Source organism: Canis lupus, chromosome 11, assembly GCF_048164855.1.
Source record: "Canis lupus baileyi chromosome 11, mCanLup2.hap1, whole genome shotgun sequence".
NCBI lineage: Eukaryota > Metazoa > Chordata > Mammalia > Carnivora > Canidae > Canis > Canis lupus.
In genome coordinates, this window is record NC_132848.1 from 71769506 (window position 1) to 71788172 (window position 18667).

The 18667-nt window shown below is 68.4% G+C and overlaps 1 protein-coding gene across 1 annotated transcript in view; it reads right to left on the reverse strand.

Annotated features, from left to right (window-relative positions):
- Positions 1 to 635: 635 nt before the first annotated feature.
- The window catches only part of TGFA (transforming growth factor alpha), a 78750-nt gene continuing 60718 nt past the window's right edge, over positions 636 to 18667 (reverse strand). The window contains exons 3-6 of the mRNA XM_072768740.1: positions 15389 to 15509; positions 6165 to 6314; positions 4365 to 4474; positions 636 to 3366 (exon numbers count right to left, since the gene is read on the reverse strand). Coding sequence (XP_072624841.1) covers positions 3359 to 3366; positions 4365 to 4474; positions 6165 to 6314; positions 15389 to 15509 — 389 coding nt within the window. The 3' untranslated portion in view covers positions 636 to 3358. The remainder of the gene's footprint in view (positions 3367 to 4364; positions 4475 to 6164; positions 6315 to 15388; positions 15510 to 18667) is intronic.

The window sequence follows — 18667 nt, forward strand, 5'->3', positions numbered from 1 at the left end:
CTGGGGCCTGGGGGTCACCTGGGGTCGCCTGAGGCCTAGGGTCACCTGTGATCGCCTGGGGTCACCTGGGGGTCACCTGGGGTCGCCTGAGGCCTAGGGTCACCTGTGATCGCCTAGGGTCACCTGGGGGTCACCTGGGGTCGCCTGGGGCCTGGGGTTGCCTGGGGCTGCCTGGGGTCGCCTGGGGCCCCGGCGCTCTCTGCCTTACAACTTGAGCCCCTTTTGCATGTGGTCTGCACCTGGTCCAGGGCCACCTTCTGCGTCAGCGTCTCAGCCAGGCCCCGGTTCCCTGGGGGCAGGGACTGTGTGCTTGTATTTCCCTCTGCATCGGCCGGCTTAGTGTCAGACGTGTGGACAAGGACCTGCACAGCCGGGACCTCGCAGGACTCGGTCTCTTCAGACGGGGAGCCTCCCTCACTAATTTTAGGATTCCCGCACTTTGCAAAAGAGCATCTAATTTTTTCTCATCATCCACGTTTGTGGAGAAAAGCTGTAATTTGCTTTGCAGCGGCATGCCAACCTCAGGGAGAAAAGCTGCAGCCTTGATTTGGGGGGGGGGTGGTTCATGGCTTCATCCTTCCCAACAAGGTGCAGGACAACCGGAGGACAACGCGCAGGACTGAGAAACACACGGGTTTTGTACTGCTCACCAGTCTTTAAATAAGTGTAATTCAGATATTAAGGAAAAGAACTGCTGATCACATTAACGCATTACAGAAATCAAAATTAACTTATCACACAAAATAAATTAAAACATTAAATATTAACCTTCTCAGTGCAACATATACAGAAGTCAGAGTAACACGTTCTAAAAAAAAAAAAAAAAGCATCAGGTTTGTTATAATAAAGGTACTGAAAAGCCGAATGCTTCGGGAGGTCCCTGCGGGGGGAGGCGCTGCTTCTCGGGCCGCGTGTGTTCCCCACGAGATCCCTCGGGAAGCCCCGCGGGCCGCGGCTGGGGCGGCTCTTGGGCCCCGCATTAAGGCCAAAGGTCTGTGTCCCCCCGTGCCCGGGGCGCCCGCCGCGGCCTGCGTGTCCCCCGCTGAGCGGGTGCGGGGCTCAGGGCCCGGCCCGAGCCACAGGGCGGCGGGGGGAGGGGCGAGCTGCGTGGGGAGCTTGTTGGTCCGTTTCTGCCAGAACTGCCCGGCGGGGGGGGCGGCTGGTGGCCCAGGTTCCAAGACAACCCGGCTGGGAGCCCTGGGAGATGCCAGCGCCCCCCCCCCCCCGCCGCCCCGGAGGGCACCGGTCCCCAGGGGCTGCACCTGCCCGGCTCCCGGCGCCTCTTGATCCCTCCTCCTGCGGGGACCAGGGCTGGGGGCCGTGTGCCCTTCACCCGGAGGCCCACGTGTCCTGCGGGGCCAGGCCAGGCCCCACGGGAGAGTCCCAAGGACCCTCTCCCCTTTCCTCTTCCCAAGACAGATGCGGGGAGCAGCCCCGCTCCCGCCCCGTGGCCGGGTCGCCCCGGAAGGGAGCCCTGATCAGAACCCCGGGCTTCGGGGCGGTGCAGACGCAGGGAGCCATCGGCACGGTCCCGAGATGCCCCCCGGAAGGGGGCACCCATCCACCTGCTCCCGGAGCACCGGCGCCCCGCAGGGCACGGACCCCTGCACTTTCCGGGGCGCACAGGGCTTCTGGGGCGCTCAGCCCCGCCCGCCCTCACCTTGCCTCTGCCGCAGACTGTCCTGCACCTGCCGGTCTCAGGGCACCGCCCCGGGAGCCACGGAGGCCCTCCCCCCCCCTCCCCCGCCCACGGCCTGGCCCAAGGCGACGGCCCGCGGGGAAGCCAGAGGCTCCCGTCCTGCCCTCCCCAGTCTCCGCGAGGGCCGGACGCCCCAAGCCTGAGCCGGGGTCCGCCAAGCGGTCAGCAGAGCCCCGCGGCCTCAACTGCTCTGGGAAAGACTGAGGAGAGTCGGGTCCGGGGCTCTCCCGTCGGACTCGATCGGCCGAGGACAGGGCCGGGGGCCGTGGGGGGGCCGTGGGGGGCCCGTGGGGGGTCCACACAGCGGCCGCAGCCCCCGCCCGTCCCCGCCAAGGTCGCCGGCGGCCGCTTGCTGCCCTAGGGCGGCTCTGGCGCTCCCGCCTCGGCTGGAGGACCTGGGGACGGTCCAGCGGAACGGACAGACCGGGGACGAGAGTCCGCGGAGGACGGTCGCCCGATGGAAGATTTAAGCCAACCTGACATTTTAAAGGTCCCTTTCGGGACGTGGGGAGCCAGGCGCGCCCGTACACAGAGATCTTCTGCGCCAGACACTAGGGAGTCGAGTCCGCCGCACAGGGGCCTCCCACGTTGCCTCACCGCCGCTGTTTGCTGGTTTCAGTGAAAATGACCGATTTCAGTGAAAATCCCGCTGCTCGGCTGGAGGGAACCGGTGGGCTCCCCAGGCAGGCCCGCGGATCGCGACGCCCCCAGGACAGTTTCACCTTCTGGGGGGGGGTGAGACCCGCCCCGTGGGGAGGTGACTTGTTAGTTTTTGTTACTAAAACCAGCATCCTGAATGGAAAGGGCAAAACCAAAACCAAAACAAAAAACAAAAAAACCCAAACAAACCGCGGGGATGCTGCTCCTAATGCTGGAAAATAAATAGAAAAGTTAAATTTTTCCTTTTAAAAATAAAGCGACAGGTCGACGGGGCAATGACGTGGGGGAGGACGGCCCCCTTCACGGGTGCGGCCGCGTCCCCGGGCTCTCCCGGCGCCTCCTGGCTGGGCTGCGGGGACCCAGTGAGCCGTGGGGCCGGCGGCGGGGCTGCCTGGGGGCACTGACCCGCTGTGCGCCCGGGCCCGTCCCGGAGCCTCAGCTGCCCCGAGCGGCCGCGCAACTCCACGGGCACCACCGTGGCGCGCACGCGGGCGTCTGGAAGGGCTGGGGCTCTTTACGCCGCCTTGGGAGACCCGCGCCGACCCCACGGTCCAGGGGTTGTCTCCGGGCTGCGGTGGCCTGTCCGGACACGGGACAAGCAGCCCCCTTCCCGCCTTCTCCTCCCGGAGGCGGGTGTGGGGAAGCCCTCGGGGCCGGCTGGCACCCTCCGGGGCTGGCGGGAACACGCCGCCGAGGGACGGGGCCGCGGAAGGGAGGCCTCCGTGACCTGCAGGACACCCGCGGCCCAGGCACACGGCGCAGCCGGGTCACCCGTGCGGTTGTGCTGGGACCCGTCCTATCGCCGTGGCCCCCGATGTCTCGTCTGGGTCGCACCCGACGACCCCAAGCTCAGAGCTCCCGACAGTCGCGGGGGGGCCGTGGAAGACAGGCTGCGCGGGGGCGGGGGGGGGGCTGGCAGGGTGGCGAGGTCTGTCGGCTGGTCCCGGAGAAGCCGCTCCCCTCGGCTGCCACGGCGACCCGGCCAGACGCCCCGGCTCCTCAGACGGCTGCAAGGAAGGACACACGGTGACTCCTGGGCCGTCCACAGGCTCTCGGGCCTCGCCTCGGTCTCCGGCCTCCACCACCGGGGCCGCGGCTCCTGACACTGTGCCCCTGGAGCCACAGGCCGGGCCGGTGGGGGCGGGGGGTGGGGGCACGGCTGCGCTGGGGGCCCGGTGCCCTGGAGGACGTGGCCAGCCCGTGGGGGAGGGCGGCTTCCCCTCGGGCCCCCTAGTGTCTCCCAATGGGGGGGGGCTCTGGAGGCCAGCTCCCCGACGTCTCCCTGCCCTGCTCCCTCCCCGTCCCTCCCGAGTGGGGAGGACAGCGTCCCGGGGAGCTTCGGCCGGGGCGTCTCTGGGAGGCCAGACCCTTCCAAGGCTCAGGGCTCACGTCCTCCCAGATGTGGGCAGAGAGGAACATTGGTGAGAAGCTTCCTCCACCCATTTTTTTGGGGGGGATTTTATCCATTAATTCCTGAGACAGAGAGAGGCAGAGACCCAGGCGGAGGGAGAAGCAGGATCCCTGCAGGGAGCCCCAGACCCCGGGGTCACGCCCTGAGCTGAAGGCAGGTGCCCCACCGCTGACTCCCCGGGGCCCGGACACTTCCTCCCGTTATGTCCGCCCCGAGGTGCACACAGATGGCGCAGCATCTGCAAGTCCTCTTAAAAGGCTCAAGCAACGTTCCTCCTGGTGCCCGACAACACGGAAGCTTCACCAGCTCTATGGATGGTCCTCCGAGGCCGTGGGGGAGATGGGGAGTGGGGCCCGCAGAGGCCCCTGTGGCTCACGGTCGGACCCAAGCACACCTTTGGCTGACTCAGTTTACCCACGTCATTCACAAACCCTCCCAAGGCCATGATAAGGGTTAACGCGTTAGCATCCTCAAGAGGCTCCTGGAGATTGAACAAGCCGCCCCTGCCCGGCCCCTGCCCCGGGGAGGTGAGGGAAGGGGGAAGGGGGCTCCTCCGCCCGCTGTGCCCCTGGCGCGGCCCCTTACGCCCCTTACCTGTCTCCGAGTGGCAGCAGGCGGCCCTTCCCTTCAGCAGGGCGCTGGGCTTCTCGTGCCGGCACAGGAGGGCCTGGCACCACTCACAGTGCTTCCGGACCTGGCAGCAGCTGTGGGCAGAGGGCAGAGGACGCGGCTGTGCGGGGCTCGGGCACGGGGGCGCCGTGGCGCGTGCCCGGCCTTCCCGCGGGGGCCCCGGGCGGGCGTGCAGCTCGGCGCACAGCCTTCCAGTTGGGTGCAGGCCGTTCGGGCCGCGGCGGAGCAGCACGCGGGCTGGCGGGCAGAGAAGCAAGCGCCGCGTGGGACGCAGCTGACGTGGAGACCCCTGGAGCTGTCCCCGCGGGCACGGGGGGGGGGGGGGGGTGGACAGTCTCCGCCCACCTCACGGGAACGGGCAGGGCTTCCTGCTGGGCGGGGGCCCAGGAGCCAGCGAGGAAGCGGGCCCGTCGCTGGGCCGCCCTCCCGGGGCCCGCTGGCGTCTCATGGTCCCCAGCCCGGGGCCCCGCATCTCGAGGCAGCGGAGCGAGAGCCTGTGACCCTCCGTCCTGGCGGCCAGCGCCGTCTGTGTGGCACGGCGCCCTCCTGAGTCGCGAGGCCGAGGCCCGGGGGGTCCAGGGTTCCCTTCCGCGGGCAGCTGGCGGGGGGCTGGGTCCAGCCACGTCCTAGCAAGGGTCACCCAGGCGGTGAGGCGAGGCCTCCACACAAGCTGGTCGCGACCAACCGCGAGTCAGGAGGCCGCAGGCTGCAGCCCCGGCAGCCGGTGGGGTGGGGGCTCCCGGCCTCGAGCAAGGGTGGGCCGGGGAGGGGCAGAGGGACGAGGACCCGCTGCCTCCCTGGGAGAGAGGCCGCCCTGCCTTCCCGCCTCGTTCCCGTCTGCAGAGACCCTGGGAAAACCCCCTTCTAGATCCCCCGGGACAAGCTCCCGGGGCCCCCAGCTTGTCCCCGAGGCTCTGGGACCCCTGGCCAGGCAGGCGCCTGGGAGCGACGGCGGGCGCAGGTGGGCGGCCCTGGGGGGCACCCTCGTGGGGCGCAGGCCCGACTGCTGCCCTTCCCAGCACGCGGGCGGGACACACGGCGAAGGGCAAGGGGCGGGGAGGGCAGCCTCACCCCTGCCCCCGAGGCTCCGTCGACAGCACTCGCTCACTGTGGCCCCAGAGGCGTGCGTGTCGCCCCAACGGCCACTAACCAACGCAGGCCAGGGCCTCACAACCGTCTGTCCCGGCCCCTCGGGGCCTCCGTCTCCCCTTCGTCACCACGCAGCCCCTCCCCGGCCCCGGTGCTACAGAGGTGCGGCACCCGAGCCGATGACGCACAGGGCCTGCTCCGTGACGGGCGTGTGTGGGCACTTCCGGGGAGGCCCGCGGCCCACGCTGCCACCACAGCACGGGGGCGTCCCCCTCTGCGGAGAGCCGGGCCAGGACGCAGGGCAGGGGCCTCCCTTGGTGGAGGCGCAGGAGGGCCCCCGGGGATGCAGGGCGAGGGGTGGCAGGGAGGCGAGTGCAGAGGGAAGGGCCATCGGGGACCTGTCCACGCGGCAACCCCAACCTTCGCCGCAGCCGTGGGACCCGCAGAGAGCCCCGGTGCGGAGGAGTCTGGAGCCCTCCCAGTCCCCCGGCACGTCACCGCGAGGCCTGCAAGCCCAGCCCCGGGGACACTGCATGCACCTGCTGTGCACCGGCGTCCGGTGACCGCAGTGGGGACCCTCCCGGGATGGGCCCTTCCTCCACTCGGGCAGGTGGCCGTGAGCTGGGCGCCCACAGATGCCCGCGGGGCCCGCCGTCGGGGGCAGCACCTACTTACTGTATCAGCACACACGCGATGATGAGGACGGCCAGGGCCACGATGGAGACCACCACCAGGGCGGTGATGGCCTGCTTCTTCTGGCTGGCGGCCACCACGGCCAGGAGGTCGGCGTGCTCACAGCGCGCCCCGACGTACCCGGAGTGGCAGCTGGGGAAGAAAGGAAAAGGCGCTCCGTCGTCACCGAGTCAGACGCGGCGACAGGGAGGCCGGTGAGTTAGGTCCCCAGGCCCCTCTGGCAGCCCACAGGAATCCGGGCTGTTTCTGAACTAAGTGCACGTATTCGGAGTTTGACGACGAGTGGAAAACACGCTAACCCAGCAGGAGACACGCACGGGCTGCGCTTTGCTGTGCCACCGTCTTCATCGAATTCCGTTAGCCCTGAGCATGCACGGAGGCGGGGGGCACGCGGGGCTCGTGCTGCAGCGGGGCTGGGCCACCTCTGCGAAGGCAGGGCCTGAGAAGCCAGCCCGTTCCAGCGACGCCGGCCTGCTCCCCCTGGAGGATCCGTGGGGGCAGGACGGAGCTGGAGCTGCGGGCAAGCGGCCCCCGGAGAGGGCACGGCCCCGTAGAGAGCACGGCCCCCATAGAGGGCATGACCCCCCCCCATAGAGAGCACGGCCCCGTAGAGGGCACGGCATCACGATCACGGGTATCACAGGCTCCTTCGCTCTCCCGTGTGCGTGTGCGTGGAGGCCCAGGCTGCTCCCTGCGTGCAGCTCTCGCTCCCGCTGCCTCCCGGACCCCCATCCCTGGGGCCGCCACGGGGTGAGCCCCTGGGACTGGGTCGGCCGAGGAGGGGATGGTCGTTTCCCGATGCAGGTGGTCCCCCCCCAGCCCCGATTCTTTTCAACAGAAGATACTTGCTCGCGGCCCCCGCACGGGTCCCTCCGTCCTGCTGACTTGGCTACTGTACAGAATGTGGGGTCACCGCGGCCTCGGGGGGCCTCCTTCCCGCAGGGACTTGCGCCCCACGTCGCACATGGAGGCCGACCTCTGTTTCCCCCAACGTGGCCACGGCAGCCACCTTCTCCCTTTTCTTCCCGGGAGGCCCCTCTGGACGCTGGTCTGTGACCTTCACCTCGAAGGACGAGGGAGACGAAGGGGCTGCGGGGTCCGGCTGCATCGTGCAGGGCTTTGCGGTCCCCTAAGCCCGGGGGCGGGAGGGCCCCAACACGGTGTCGTCTCTGCGGCACAGGCTTCTCTTCGCGTTGATGTGGCGACGCTCGGGCCAGAGCAGCAGAGTGCGCCATCACCAAGGCGCACGGGACGCGCTGCCCGAGGCCTCCGGGGACGGCGGACGCTGCTCTGGGACTCCTGGCCGGGGTCTGCGGGTTGCGGTTGGGCCCTCGTCCTTCTTTTAGGGGTCCTGGCCTGGCACACATGCTCCCCCCATCCACGCACGGTGGTCGAGGCACCCGTCCAGCTCGGGGGACAGGTGGCTCACGGACAGGTGGCTGGGGACACAGGTGGCTGGGGGACAGGTGGCTGGGGGGACAGGTGACTGGGGACAGGTGGCTGGGGACACAGGTGGCTGGAGGACAGGTGGCTGGGGGGACAGGTGACTGGGGACAGGTGACTGGGGACAGGTGGCTGGGGGACAGGTGACTGGGGACAGGTGGCTGGGGGGACAGGTGACTGGGGACAGGTGGCTGGGGACACAGGTGGCTGGAGGACAGGTGGCTGGGGGGACAGGTGACTGGGGACAGGTGACTGGGGACAGGTGGCTGGGGGACAGGTGACTGGGGACAGGTGGCTGGGGGGACAGGTGACTGGGGACAGGTGACTGGGGACAGGTGGCTGGGGGACAGGTGGCTGGGGACAGGTGGCTGGGGGACAGGTGACTGGGGACAGGTGGCTCGGGACAGGTGGCTGGGGGACAGATGGCTGGGGGGACAGGTGACTGGGGACAGGTGGCTGGGGACACAGGTGGCTGGAGGACAGGTGGCTGGGGGGACAGGTGACTGGGGACAGGTGACTGGAGACAGGTGGCTGGGGGACAGGTGACTGGGGACAGGTGGCTGGGGGACAGGTGGCTCGGGACAGGTGGCTGGGGGACAGGTGACTGGGGACAGGTGGCTGGGGACAGGTGGCTGGGGGACAATGGCTCAGGGACACATGGCTCTGGGGACAGGTGGCTCGGGGACAGGTGACTCTGGGGACAGGCTCCCGCCCCGCCTGGCTTCCTGCGCATTCCAGGCTGCGCCCCCCAACACTGCAACGGTGGAACCAGGGGACCGTGGATTAACCCCTCCCCGCTTTTGAAAGTGACTTATTTCAGGAGGAGGCCAGGAGGGCGAGAGAGCGCCTGCGCGGGTGGGGGTGGGGGTGGGGGGTGGGGGCGCGGAGGCACAGGCCTCAGCAGGACCCACCCCGTAGCCCCTGAGCCCCACAGCCCCGCAGCACCCCCCCCAGCCCCCCAGCCCCACCCAGGCCCACAGCCCCGTGGGGTCAGCCCTGAAGCCCAAACCTCTCATCCTCTGAGCCACGGGGCCCCACCGGCCAAGCTCTCGCCAAGGCCTGACCCTGTTGGGTGCCTGCCCCCCCACACCTGCCCCCTCCCCGTGGTGTCCCCGTCACCTGCGCCCAGCCCACCTGCCACCCGCCCGCGTCAAGCGGTGCTCAGCACAGGCACACAGACACACGGATGGACCCACAGACGGACGCACGGCCACCGGGACGACCGCTCTCCGCCGCCCCGTCCCCGCCGCCGTCAGGCCGCACCTCGAGGGGCCCCTGCCTGCCCCAGGCGCCCCAGGATCCCGGCCCTCGGGCCGCCGTCCTCCGCGGCCTGGCCCCTGCCCCTAGGCCAGCACAGGAGGCTGCCGGGGAGCCTGCACTTCTGGGGTCTCAGGGGGCTCAGGGCCCTCACGGGAGCCTGCGCCAGGCCATGGCACGTCCCCAGGGGGTCCACGCAGCTCCCCAGGCTGTGCAGCGGGTCCGGGCGCCCCTCCTCTGGCCTGCAGGCTCTGGAGACACGACCCCTGACACCTCCCACTGGGGCCTCTGCACACCTGCCGCGCGGACCATCGGCGCGGGGCTCCGAGGATCCCGGTTAAACGACGGTGGCCTCGGGCCGATGCGCACAAGGCGGCCTTCCTGCCCCGCGCCCCGCTCCTCCGGGAAGCCGCGTCTCTTACTCCCAACAGTCACGCATGCAGGTGAGGCCGGGGCTGCTTAGGGACGAGGGGGTGGGGGGCTGCCAGGGTTAAGACCTAATGATCCCCCAGGGAGGCGACCTTTCTGGGGTCCTGCCACGGTCTTCATGGCGCGGAGGGCAACCTGGGGCAGTGCTTTCGCGCCAAGCTCCGAGCCTCAGTGCAGAGGGAACGGCGGACTGCTCGGTCCCCTCGCTGTGGCGCCGCCAGTCCCCCCGGCTCCCCCGCTGCGCCATCCACCCCCACGCGCGGGAGACACACCCCGGCTGGCTCACCTGCTGCCGGCTTCCCCCCGTCTTCCTCCCAGGGGAGCCCCCCCGTTTGTGTGCCGGGCCCTTGCCAGCCCACCCGGCCCCAAGCTGCCCCTGGAGGGGCTCCGGCTCGTTGGAAGCCGTCGTGTCCACCGGCACGTCTCCGTGATCACGCACGTCTCAGCCTCAGGGGCTCAGGGAGCCGAGCGTGCGGGTGGCGAGCACTGCCCGAGAGGCCCGGGGGACGCGGCTGCGCCCGACCACGGCCCTGCGGGTCCCGGCCTGGGCGCGCTCGGGGAAGAGCAGGTCCTCGCCCCGAGCGGCCAACTGCGTCAGGGGCGCGAGAGCTGCCGGCCGCGGTCCTCGGGTCCCTCCGCCCAGGCCTGAGAACGGTGGCTTGGAGGAAAGGCCAGAGGTAATGGTGAGGAGGCGGAGGCGGAGCCGGGAGCCACCCACCATGAGGGCCTCCTAGCGACATCCAGGTTGGCTGCCCGCTGCCGTCGCCTCGGGAGCCCGACACCACCCCCAGGTCCGGGCCGCGGCGTCAGAACCCGCGGGAGGCCGGCCGGGCCGCGGGCACCAAGGGGGCCGCAGAGGAAGGCAGTGGCCCCGGCCAGGGGGCCCCGAGGCCTTTCCATTTTTGTTCCCCCGTCAAGACGGCTTCGGTGCTTCTCCTAGGAGCGAACTGTGGCTGGAGGCCTCCCCGCGTGAACGAGAAGAGAGAAATGATCCTCGAGGCGCCTTTTCTGTCTCCCCGGCCGCGGGCCTGCGTGCGAGCCTTGCCGTCCACGGACGTGCTCCCTTCCCCCGGTCACAGGGCTCTTTTCCAATTTCCAAGGAATATGATGATGCGTAGAGGCCTATGCTCCCAAACGTTTTCTTTTTTTTCTTATAAATTTTCTCCAGCTGGAAAAGGAACGTTTCTACGCAAACTGGGAAGGGCATATATTACAATAAAGCAGGAAAAAAAAAAAAGCCCACACTCGTTGACCCCACGTCCCCTAGTGGCAAACTGACATGTTCCTTTTTGAGCTATTTCTATGTAGTTTTTAATATTGTCGTTTCCTTTTTTTTTTTTTTTTTTTTTGCAGTCTTGTCTCGCCATGTCATTTCCATCTCGTCACCACGTCGTTAGAGGACCGGGAGGTCGTTTCAAATGTCGCACAACGATGTGTGTCCCAAACCCTTCCGGCTCAGGCCGTATCCAGCTCTGGCATCACGGACCCCGACAGGCCGTCACCCGACTGTACGCGCCTGTTTGTGCTGCAGACAATGTGCTGGGGACAGGGCCCCGCAACGGGACGCCTCACGGAACAGACCGTGGAGCCACACGGGCTCGAGGCCCGTTCGTCGTCGCCTGGTGCCTGCGGGGCCCTGGGGTGCGCTCCTGCTGGGGGCAGCGCGGGAGTGAGGACGCGCCCCTTCTCCAGGCCTACGGATGGCACGACCTCGTGACTTCTCCCTGTTTTTTGCCTTAGCTCCACGCCCAACGTGGGGCTTGAACTCAAGACCCCGAGATCAAGAGTCGCAGGCCCTGCCAACGGCACCGCCCGGCGCCCCAACGTCGACTGCGTGGCCCCTGCACCGGCCGCCGCCCGCCAGGACGTAGACCTGCACCATGTGGCCCGGGCCCCGCCTGCCTGCACCTCCACCTCCCGCTCCCCTCCTCAGTCGCGTCGCAGCCGGCCGGGGCGGAGGGCACGTCCCCGCACAACGCTGGCCTCTGTGCGGAGCCCCCGACAACGTGCCCGGCCTGGCCCCTGGACAGCAAACCCATGTTTGCTGCGGGAATGTGAAGTCGGGGTTCGGGCACCGCAGAGCACGCTGCAGGAGGGAAGCCGCGGACCGGCTGCCACGGGCTGAGCCCCGGGAACCCTCAGGACAGGTCACCTGAGCGACGGTTCTCCGTTGTTCCAAGGCCCCGCAGGCAGCGGCCCCCGGGCTGAGTGTGTCCCGGTGGAAAGGCCGTGCAAGTCCCGACCCCGCACTCCTGGGGCTTTGCTGTCCTTGGAAATCCGTTCCCGCGTGCTCCTGCTGTCCCCGCGGGGACCTACCGAAGGAAGCCGCAAGCACCGCCCGCGGTTCAGCCGAAACGTGGGGCCCAAGACTTCGCTCACTACCGTCGGCTGCGTCTGACGTCTGACGGGCTGTGTGCTCTGCCTTCGGCTCACGCTTCGGGGTGAGACGTCATTCCAGGTTCTCCGGAATCCTGAGGACCGTCTTCTCATAGAAAACAAGGCTGAGGCACGACAGTAGCTTAGAAGGAGCCCCCGCTTCTTCGATTATGATCTCGGGTCACTACGGGCCTTTCTAAGGCCGTGACGCGGCCGGCCAGCCTCGAAGGAAGGCTGGTTTTATTGGCCGGAGTGAGTGTCAGCAACCCAAGGGGCGGTTCACGCGAGTGGGGACAGAAGGTTCCGCTCTCGGCCCAGACTGGGAGTTCCCGCTCTGGGGGGGATTAGTTATCCCAGTCTTCTAGGAACTGCAGACACAAGGGTCCGTGTTTGTCCCCACCAGGCATCCAAGCTTACACGGTGAGCAGAGTGGGTCAGGGCCCACACCCGGGTCAGCACGGGGCAGTGGGGAGCCATGGGGGTGAGACCCAGGGAGGGCGAGCTGGGACGGCACGGGATGGGGATGGGGATGGGGTGGCGATGGGACAGGGACAGGGATGGGATGGGGATGGGGATGGGATGGGTATGGGATGGGGACAGGGATGGGATGGGGACGGGTATGGGATTGGGATAGGGATGGGGATGGGTATGGGATGGGGACGGATGTGGGATGGGGATGGGGACAGGTATGGGATGAGGATGGGATGGGGACGGGATGGGGATGGGATGGGGATGGAGATTGGATGGGGATGGGATGGGGATGAGATGGGGATGGGATGGGGATGGGATGGGGACGGGGGCTGGGATAGGTTCAGGGATGTGATGGGATGGGGACAGAGATGGGATGGGATGGGGATGAGATGGGGACAGGGTGGTGGGTCAGTGAAACTTGACCTCTGGGGATCCCTGGGGAGCTCAGCAGTTTAGCGCCACCTTCGGCCCAGGGTGTGATCCTGGAGACCTGGGATCAAGTCCCACATTGGGTTCCCTGCATGGAGCCTGCTTCTCCCTCTGCTTGTATCCTGGTCTCTCTCTCTCTCTCTCTCTCTCTTCTCTCATGAATAAATAAATAAAATCTTAAAAAAAAAAAGAAACTTGACCTCTGAAATGCTGGTAACTTCCTGCAACTCCTCAAGGATGACGCAGATCGTCCCCTGCTGCCACGTAGAACACACCTGTGGGCCGATTACCGCCCCCTGGGCTGCCAAGGTCTGCTGGGGAAACTGAGGTCAGGCGGCGCTCAGTGCTCGCAGGGCTGTGCCTCCCGACAGGTGGTCGGCCTTTCCGAACCACAGGGACGGCCCGGCTGTTTCTGGAGATCCCGCACTTGCCGGGTGGTCTGGGCGGAGGGCTGGGGGCGACCCCGACGTCCCTGTGTGCGCGGCGGGCAGACGCCAATGCCTCTCTTGGAAACAGAAGAGCCTAGTGATTCGAGACGTTCAAGAGCAAGACTGAACTGAGCGAATGTCGAGATCCCGTCGGCGTCCTGCAGCGACGTGTGACCTCCCGTCAGCCCGGCAGGTAGAAGCCGGGGGAGGCACCTGCGTGGGCGGCGTCTCTCGGGGCACACGGGGCCCCTCAGGCACGTGCTGTCACAGGAGCTGCCCCGGGGCGTCCCGGGCGACCGGCTGAGCTCGCTCCTGGGGGACGGCGGCGGGGGCTTAGCACAGGTGACTCCATCGGGGACCTGCCGTCTCTTTGTTTAAACAGGTGAGCTTTTTAGGGCCGAACAGAGAGCCGCGTGGGGCAGGAGCTGAGAACACGAGTTTGGGGCCTAGAATCGAGCGGACTGAACCCTCAGCTCAGCCATTTACCAGCTCGGGGGCCCTGGGCCGACGGCTTCCGCGGGGCCGCCCAGGCGGTCGTCTATGCAGCAAGGACAAGGACTCCCAGGTGAGAAGGGGGCCGTGAGGACTCCGTGCGGCCCTGCAGGCGGGCGCGGGGAGCCAGGCCCTGCACGCGGCTACGGCTTTTCCAGAAAGCTCGTGATTAGTAACATTTACAGCGTGAACGGGGGTGGGGGGCGGCGGGGGCTCAGGCGTCCTGACTGTGAACACGCAGTGCTGTGTAGACGTGGTGGACGGTGAGCTCCCCGGGCTTCCAGAACGAAGAGGACAAAACCCCCCGGGCCTCCTGCCTTCAGAGGCGACCGCCGCGGCCCGGGGCTCTGTCGCCGCGGACGGTGCTGCTCCCGGCGGGCGGCTCTCGAAGCACTTGCGGCAGCCCCGGCCGGTGCGGAAGGCGCCGGGGAGGAACTCGCTGAAACTTGGTCCCCACTCGGCAGGGACTCGCCGTCTTTCTCCAAAGAGGAGCCTCCGCCGCGCAGCTGGGTGCACTGGGCGCTGCCGGAGGGCCCGAGGGTCCCCGCCGAGGGTCCCGGCCACACCGGGGCTTCCTGGCGCACCGCGGCCTTTGTGGGCTCGAGCGTCCCGCACACGCTGTGCTGCTGACAACGCGGTGCCGTCAGCCCCCGGGGGCCCTTGCGTATAATTTAATAGAAATGGTAATCCTGAGTAATCGTCGTCGTGCTTTGTGTTCACGGGCTGGGACGCGGCCGGGGCAGCCCCCCGGTGAGGCTCCAGGCCCTGCCCGCGTCCATGCAGCTGCGCCTCCGGAGCACAGAAGCACAGCATCGGGCGGGCGGACGCACACCCGCGGCACCGTGGCTGGGAGCTCCTGCTCTGCAACCTGGGCGCGACCTCTGTGTGCCCGACTCATGGGGTCCTGATGGGGACGCGTGGCCGAGCCCAGGGAGCGGGCCTGGACCGGGGTCCGCGGAAGCGCAGGGCCCAGATCCTAGCTCCCGCTGACGTTGTGGCGTCCCTCACTGGTTCTGTGACGCTGGACCGGGCAACGGCTGCCTTTCTACCAGTTGTGACCCACGGAAACGGCGGCGACCGCACGGTGGGTGGCTTCCCATGGGGGCGGAGGGCGGGTTTTGTTCCCTCCCACCCCCAGGGGCCACCTGGAGGCTCGCGATGGTGGCAACTGTGAGGCGGGGGCGCCGGTGCCGAGAGGGTGGGGGCCGGGCTGCCGTCCCTGGACGCCCCGGAGGGCCCGGAGCCCCGCAGCTGAGGACTGCCCCCCCGGGGGTTCTACACGGGCAGATGGACAGACGGCGCTTCTTAAACACCCCTTCCCCAGACCAGCGTGAACCCTCCGCCTGGAGAACACAGGCCCCGGCCTCCGACTTGTCTCCAGTGTCGTCTCCCCGCTGGAGCCACCGCAGGTCCCCCGACGCCCAGGCCTGGGGCGCCTCCCCGTCCTCCCCGCCGGGCAACCCCCCCCCCCCCCCCGGCCGCTCAGGGAAGCTTCCCTCAAGAGCCCGGGCACGGGCGCCGAGCACAGCGAGCCCCGGGCCCCCACCCGGCGCCCCGCCCTCCGGAAGCCCCAACGAGGGAATTACGCCTGGACCCGGGGATTTTCAGAGTCGGCCGAACCCAAGCGTGACCCCGGGTGCTTGTTACAGACGCAGATCCCCAGGCTCCCACCCGCCCCCACTCCCCGGCGACCCCGGGGTCCCACCACTGGAATCCGGAGCTTCAACCCCGGGCTTTGAAGCAGGTGTCGCTCAGCCTGCTGTGCGGACCGTCCCCCCCAGCTCCGGGGGCTCAGGCAGGTGGTGGGGATGTCCCCGTTCCTCCCACGGGCTGCAGCGACGCCCCCAGCCCCGGGACCTCAGGACAGCAGGGGACACTTACACGCACGCGGGCTTGTCCTCCTGCACCAGAAACCTGCAGGTTCCATGGAAGCAGAACTGGCTGTGGGAGTCCGGGCAGTCGTTGAAGTGGGACACCACGGCGGCGGCCACGGGCGGGCGTGCTGCGGAGAGAAGGACATGCGGCTCAGACCCGCGGCCCCCGCCGCCCGCTCCCCCTGCACGGGGTCCTCGGCACTCCCCGTCTCCGGGGCGGGACCTCGGGCACCGGGCCCTCGTGCCTCCCCGCAGGGTGCACCGTGCCCCTCCCTTGTCGAACACTGAACGGACTCTCCGAGGGACCCAGCGTTTAGGGCCTGCCCTGCACGGCCGCACCTTAACTTTTGCAAAGCGACAGCGACCTTTGTTTCAAGAGAGCCTTCCCAGAACCGCGTTTCAGAGGCAAGAAGCCAGAAGGCAGTCACGGGGCGGTGCCCGACCCCCGAGGTGAGGCCGAGCGGCAACAGGGGACGGCGCGAAAGGGCCTCGGGATGCGTTACCCTAAATGAAATAGGTACGTTTCCAACGTGGTTTGTAGAGGACGAGCCCGCGGCTGACGTAGGCAACAGCTCAGGTACGGACAAGCCTGTGGCCAGTGAGGAGGCGCCGGGGCCGGGAGGGGCCTGGAGCCCAGGAGCCCGGGGGGAGCAGCATAGACACACACGGGAGGCCGGGCGTGGGGAGGGCGGCCCCCCTGGGAGCCCCTGGAGCGTCAGAGAGCCAAGGTCATGCCCTGGAGCCCCTTGGAGAGCCAAGGTCACGCCCTGGAGTCCCTTGGAGAGCCAAGGTCATGTCCCTGGAGACCCTCGGAGAGCCAAGGTCACACCCTGCTCCTGGACCTACTGAATCAGGGTCTTGGGAGGCGCCCAAGGACCTGTGACAGGCTCTCCAGGGGATTTTTCTTTTTAAGATTTTGTTTATTTGAGAGAGAAAGATAAAGAGGATAAGCAGGGGGAGCAGCAGGTGGAGGCAAAGGGAGGAGCAGAGGGCCTGATGCAGGACTCGATCCCAGGACCCGGGATCACGACCCAAGCAGAAGGCAGATGCTCCACCGCTGAGCCCCCCAGTGCCCCCAGGTGATCTCCTGTGAATCAGGTTTGTTGAGGTGGGATCACGGTAGGTTCGCAGGTGCCAGGGACCGTGCTGCGCAGGGACGGGAGGCCTGGCTTGTGTCACACGCGGAACATTGTTCAGAGACAAAGGCCTCTCAGAAGAGCAAGGGGAACCCTTGTGGCGGCAGGTCACGACCCAGGTGCTCACGACCCAGGTGCTCACGACCTGGTGGCAGGAAGGCCTGCCCTGCGCCTCCGCCCTTCGTGGCCCGGGGTCAGGTCCACGGCCACCCAGGAGGACGAGTCTGGATCTGCCCTCAGGGACACGGCTCTCCAGGGCCCTCGGGCAAGGACAAGGCCCCACCCTGCGTTCCCCGGTAGCCCGGCCCTGTGGACGCTTGGCCACGGCTCCGAGACGACCCGAGAGTCTCTACCAACATGGGGTCATAAAGGGAGGGTCTCTACCAACAGGTGAGCGAGACAGAGAAGGGAAGGGAAGGGGGGCGGAGGGGACAGATGCAGGCCCAGCAACAGAGAAGGAGCCACCAGGCCAACGCGTTGGGGGGGAAGGGGGCAGGCAGGGGCAGGAGAGGTCACGCAGGTGCAGTGGCCCCAGGGCACCCAGAGCCCAGCCCCGCCCCAGCCTGGGAAGCGGCCACACACGCAGGCTTGGCTTCGGCTCTGCCCTTCCCCCAGGGCTCCACATGTCCCACCTTCTGGAGACAGAGCAGGATGCAAGCCCCGCAAGCCCTGCAAGCCCCGTGCAAGCCCCGTGCAAGCCCTGCGTGGCCCTGAGGCCTGGAGCCGGGCGACGAGCAAGGCCTGCCTGCAGCCCACGCACACTGGCTCCACGGCGCGGGGTCAGGGACCCGGAGGACGGGCCCTGGGTGCCCCTCAGCCGCGGTGGCCCCGAAACCTGTTCATCTTCACACTGTTTCTCCGGATGACGGAGCCACGACGGCGCTAGAGACCTTTGCTGACCCGTCGGAGCCCGTGCGAGGTGCGAGCGCCGCTTCCTCCGGTTGCTGTGCTGCACCCCAGGGTCTGCAGGGGGAGGCCCAGCCGCCCCGAAGGCCCATGTGTGCCCCGTGTGTGCCCCGTGCAGGGCCCTGATGGGCACTGGGTGCGCGGAGGGGGGGCCCGAAGCCCGGGTGGGGGCGCGGCGGGCTTGCTCTCCTCCAGGCCCGGGGCTGGTCCCAACCAAAGCTTTTGGAACTGACCCTGCGCCGACCCCACGCGACCCCAGCTGGAGTTGCCGAGGGCGCGGCCCGTGCACATCGCTGCAGACGCCTCTCGGGGGGGCCGCGGAGCTGAGCCCGGGGACCCCGCACCCGGCCATGGGCCTGGGGCCTGCTTCACAGTGAAGGGCGTCTGCAGCTGCAGCCTGGGCACGAGGCGCAGGGACCCGACGGGGCGGGGGGGGGGCTCCCTGGCTCGGCAGGGCCAGGCCAGCCGTCCTGCGGTTCCCAGGCAGCGGGGTGGCCACCCGGCCGTCGGGGGGCCCTCACCGGGCTCTCTGGGCTGCTCGGGGAGGTTCCCCACTCTGTGTCCCGGTGCCCGGGGTCGCGGACACGTCCCCACGGCAAAGCTCCCTCCAAAGCCGCCTCATCCCTCCCTCCAGGACCGGGGCTGACCTCGCCACAGTTTGCTGTGGACACCGGGCTCTCTAGTAGGAACTTCCAGCCGAGGTTCCTGACCTGCGACCAAACATTCTCTCCTCAGACACGGAGGCAAAACCCAGTAAGGCTCCTGGAACGTCCTGGAGGAAGGGCCGTGGGTTCCCTGAGTGAGGCGGGGAGTGGGCGAGCAGCCGCGGCAGGTGAGCGGGGAGGGGGGGCGCACACAGATGCCGCGGACCCAGGGCCTCTCGCCCCGGCCGGGCTCCGTTCTGGGCCCGGGGGCTCGCCTCGGGCCAGCAGCCGCCCCCCTGGACGGGGTAGAGACGCGTCCCTGGGCCTCGAGGGCACAGTGAGCATCCGGGAGATCACAGGCATCCCGAGGGCGAAGGGCATCGTCAGGAGTGAGCGTGGGGGCGCTGCCGGCCTTCTCCGCGGAGAGGAGGGCCCCCGGGAAGGGGCCGGGTTTCCTGCGGCTGCGGGACTGGGCCGAGCCAGGGGGCGGCTGGGACGCGGGCGGCGGGAGCCCCAGAGCGCGGAGGAGGCGTCCCGGCCGCCTTACGGGGGAGGGCAAGCTCCCGTCCCAGACACCTGCCCGTCCCACGCCATCATCCG